At 43.2% G+C, this 3,524-nt stretch overlaps 1 protein-coding gene across 1 annotated transcript; it reads right to left on the bottom strand.

The window, feature by feature from the left end:
- Nucleotides 1–365: 365 nt before the first annotated feature.
- LOC105549468 (MAX gene-associated protein-like) lies at nt 366–1,033 on the bottom strand (the record flags this gene model as incomplete). Its single annotated transcript, XM_011994031.1, has 1 exon — nt 366–1,033. A coding segment is annotated over one exon (668 nt), but the record flags the coding sequence as incomplete, so codon positions are not given.
- Between the last annotated feature and the right edge of the window lie 2,491 nt (nt 1,034–3,524).

The raw sequence follows: 3,524 nt of genomic DNA, 5'->3' as shown, positions 1-3,524 counted from the left end.
AAAAAAAAAAAAAAAAAAAAAAGGCACGATCTTCAAAGTTGTTTTAACAAGATCAGCAAATGTACTTGCCCATATGTTGGAAAATGAAATTAAGAAATTTTCAGAATGGTCAGCCTTTAGACAGCAGAGAGGTTATTCAAAAGTACAATTGTACTGTCTCCCTCTGCTGGCAGGAGGAATCTACACCTGAGTGTCTAGTTGGTAAAGAACAAACAGGAAAGACGTAGCCTTAGTTCCCATGAAGGTTCTAAATGCTAAAAACTAGCTGATCATCCTGCCAAAAACTACCGTTCCCATTTCCCCTCACTAACCTCACTCTTTCTAGCCAAGCACTAATATACCTCCAGAAAACAGCAGCTACTTACTTGAGCTGTAAGTAGAGTTGTTAAGGATACATCTGCTCGCTCTTCTGTGATATACGTCCTCGGTTTTCCTTCCCAAAGTGCACAGTCTTCCAGGTCCATTAGCTTCACCTGAGATTTAGACAAGCCTGGAGGACGACTTCCCTGTTGCTGCTGCTGCTGCTGCTGCTGCTGCTGTGCCTGCCGCAAACTAATCTGCTTTGGAAACACATTTTCATCTAAAGTTGGCACAACAAAGTTATTCGCCTGATTTTCTGAGATGATGCCTGAAGAATTCTTGGTAACCTTATCTCCCAGAATCATATGAGAGTATTTCTGCTTTGGTGAAACAGGGTATGGTAAAATGGACTTGTAAGATGATTTAGTTCGGCCACTGAAAGTTGCCTGTCTGTTTTGAGACTTTGCCTTTCGAGAGGCAGGGGGTACAGAATGAGGTTTCAAAGAGTAAGAGGTAGAAGGGGAAATAGTAGATTGCTTCTTTAGTACACTATCAAGTGTTCGTACATAGCTGGTACTCTTAGTGGGAAGCTGGTACACCACAGGAGATGTGGGAGCATTAGAAGAGAAACCCATGCTTGTTTCCATCAGCTTGCCTTCATTTTCCAAGTATTCATCTAGCTTATCACTACAGAAAGCAGAACGATTTTTCAGTGAACTTTCTGAATTTCCACCTAGAAATAAGAAAACATAAAATGCTTAAAGAAATCTAGGGCAGATTTATGAATCTCCACAAAAACACTAAAAAGGCCAAGAATATTGAGCTACAAAATACTGAATCTTCAAAACTATCCCTTAGCGGGCACAGTGACTCACACCTATAATCCCAGCACTTTGGCAGGAAGAAGCAAAAGGATCACTAGAGGCCAAGAGTTCAAGACTAGCCTACGCAACATAGCAAGGACCCTGTCTCTAAAAAATTTTTTTAAATAAAAACATTAATAAATAAACCATCCCTCCTCAGAAAGAAAAGATAAATAAAACCAAGTGAAGAGAATGAGTCTCAGATGCTACTGACATTAAAATCTATTCTCTAGTCTTGGGCACTAAAAACATTAAAATCCTTGCCGGGCACGGTGGCTCACGCCTGTAATCCCAGCACTTTGGGAGGCCAAGGCAGGCAGATCACGAGGTCAGGAGATGGAGACCATCCTGGCTAACATGGTGAAACCCCGTCTCACTAAAAATACAAAAAAATTAGCCAGGCATGGTGGCTGGCGCCTGCAGTGACAGCTACTCAGGAGGCTGAGGCAGAAAAATGATGTGAACCCAGGAGGCGGAGTTTGCAGTGAGCCGAGATCGCACCACTGCACTCCAGGCTGGGCAACAGAGCAAGACTCTGTCTCAAACAAACAAACAAAAAATTAAAATCCATTCTCTACAATTATGTCTTACCCTAAAATTACATTATATTATTTATTGAGGCACTACTTTTTACAAAGTGCTAACAATGTATTTAACCTAAGAATCATCAATCTTTGACAATCTTTGACCTGATTAAAGAGACCAAAGATAAGTAAAAACATAACAGGGAGTCTGTGTGCCGTGGCTTACTCCTGCAATCCCAGCACTTTGGGAGGCCGAGGCAGGCAGATCACCTGAGGTTGGGAGTTCGAGACCAGCCTGACCAACATGGAGAAAACCCGTTATCTACTAAAATACAAAATTAGCTGAGCGTGGTGGCACATGCCTGTAATCCCAGATACTCAGGAGGCTAAGGCAGGAGAATCACTTGAACCCGGGAGGCGGAGGTTGTGGTGAACCGAGATCACACTACTGCACTCCAACCTGGGCACAAAAGTGAAACTCCATCTCTTATTAAAAAAAAAAAAAAAAAAAAAAACCACATAACAGGGGGGAAAAAAAAAAAAATCAAAGCAGGCCTCAACAGAATGCCAAAAGATTATTTGTAATAGTGAGGTTGGGCACAGGGGCTCATGCCTATAATCCCGGCACTTAGTGAGGTCAAGGCGGGTGGATTTCTTGAGCTCAGGAGTTTAAGACCAGGCTGGGCAACATGGCAAACCCCAGCTCTACAAAAACTTAGCCAGGCATGGGGGCACACACCTGTGGTCACAGCTATTCTGGAGGCTGAGCAGGGAGAATCACCTGAGCCCAGGAGGTCAAGGCTGCAGTGAGCTGAGACTGGACCACTGCACTCCAACCTGGGCAATGGATCAAGACCCCATCCTTAAAAAGCGAGGGAGAGAGACTGGAATGCCTGTAGTGTGATACAAAACATTAGAGAAGGAAGATCACAAAAAGAGGGGTATAAAATTTAGTTGGGTTTTTGTTTGTTTGTTTGAGACAGGGTCTTGTTCTATCACCCAGGCTGGAGTGCAGTGGTGTGATCACGGCTCAGTGCAGTCTCAACCTCCCCGGGCTCAAGTGATCCTCCCACCTCAGCTCTGCGAGTAGCTGGGACTACAGGAATGTGCCACCACATCTGGCTGTTTCTGCATTTTTTGTAGAGAGGGGTTTTCACCATGTTGCCCAGGCTGGTCTCAAATTCCTGAGCTCAAGCAATGCGATAGCTTCAGCCTCCCAAAGTGCTGGGAGATTACAGGCATGAGCCACCATGCCCAACCATAAAATTTAGTTTTTAAGAAACAAAAAAATTAAGTACAGAGACATGAATTACATTGTTATAAACACAGTGAAAAGATTCAAAGATAAGAAAAAGTATTTTGAAAAACTGGCATATTTATCTGGTTAAACTGCAAACGAATGCAGTGGACAAGGAAAAGCACTAAGAATGGGGACCAAGAGGGATACAGTCAAAATGCTTGGATTAGAAGTTTAGTCTGAAGTATAAGACTATAGGAAATCACTATACAACTGTGAAGTATACAGTTCTAAACTAATGCTTGAGAATGTTCTTTGTAACTGCAGAAACAGAAATACCAGAAATGCTGTTTAAAAGGCTGCAGCAATTATTTAAGCCTGACTGAACCTCAGGGCTGTGACTACAGGAAAATGGGTAGCAGACAGAAAACAGCCAGACAAGTATTTTCAGTTCATTTTAAACCATGGAAGGCTGGGAGCAGCAGCTCACGCCTGTAATCCCAGCACTTTGGGAGGCCGAGGCAGATGGATCACCTGAGGTCAGGAGTTCCAGACCAGCCCGGCCAACATGGTAAAGCCCTGTATCTACTAAAAATACAA

Source organism: Mandrillus leucophaeus, unplaced genomic scaffold (genome assembly GCF_000951045.1).
Source record: "Mandrillus leucophaeus isolate KB7577 unplaced genomic scaffold, Mleu.le_1.0 Scaffold11154, whole genome shotgun sequence".
Lineage (NCBI taxonomy): Eukaryota > Metazoa > Chordata > Mammalia > Primates > Cercopithecidae > Mandrillus > Mandrillus leucophaeus.
This window is presented reverse-complemented; position numbering and strand designations above follow the sequence as displayed.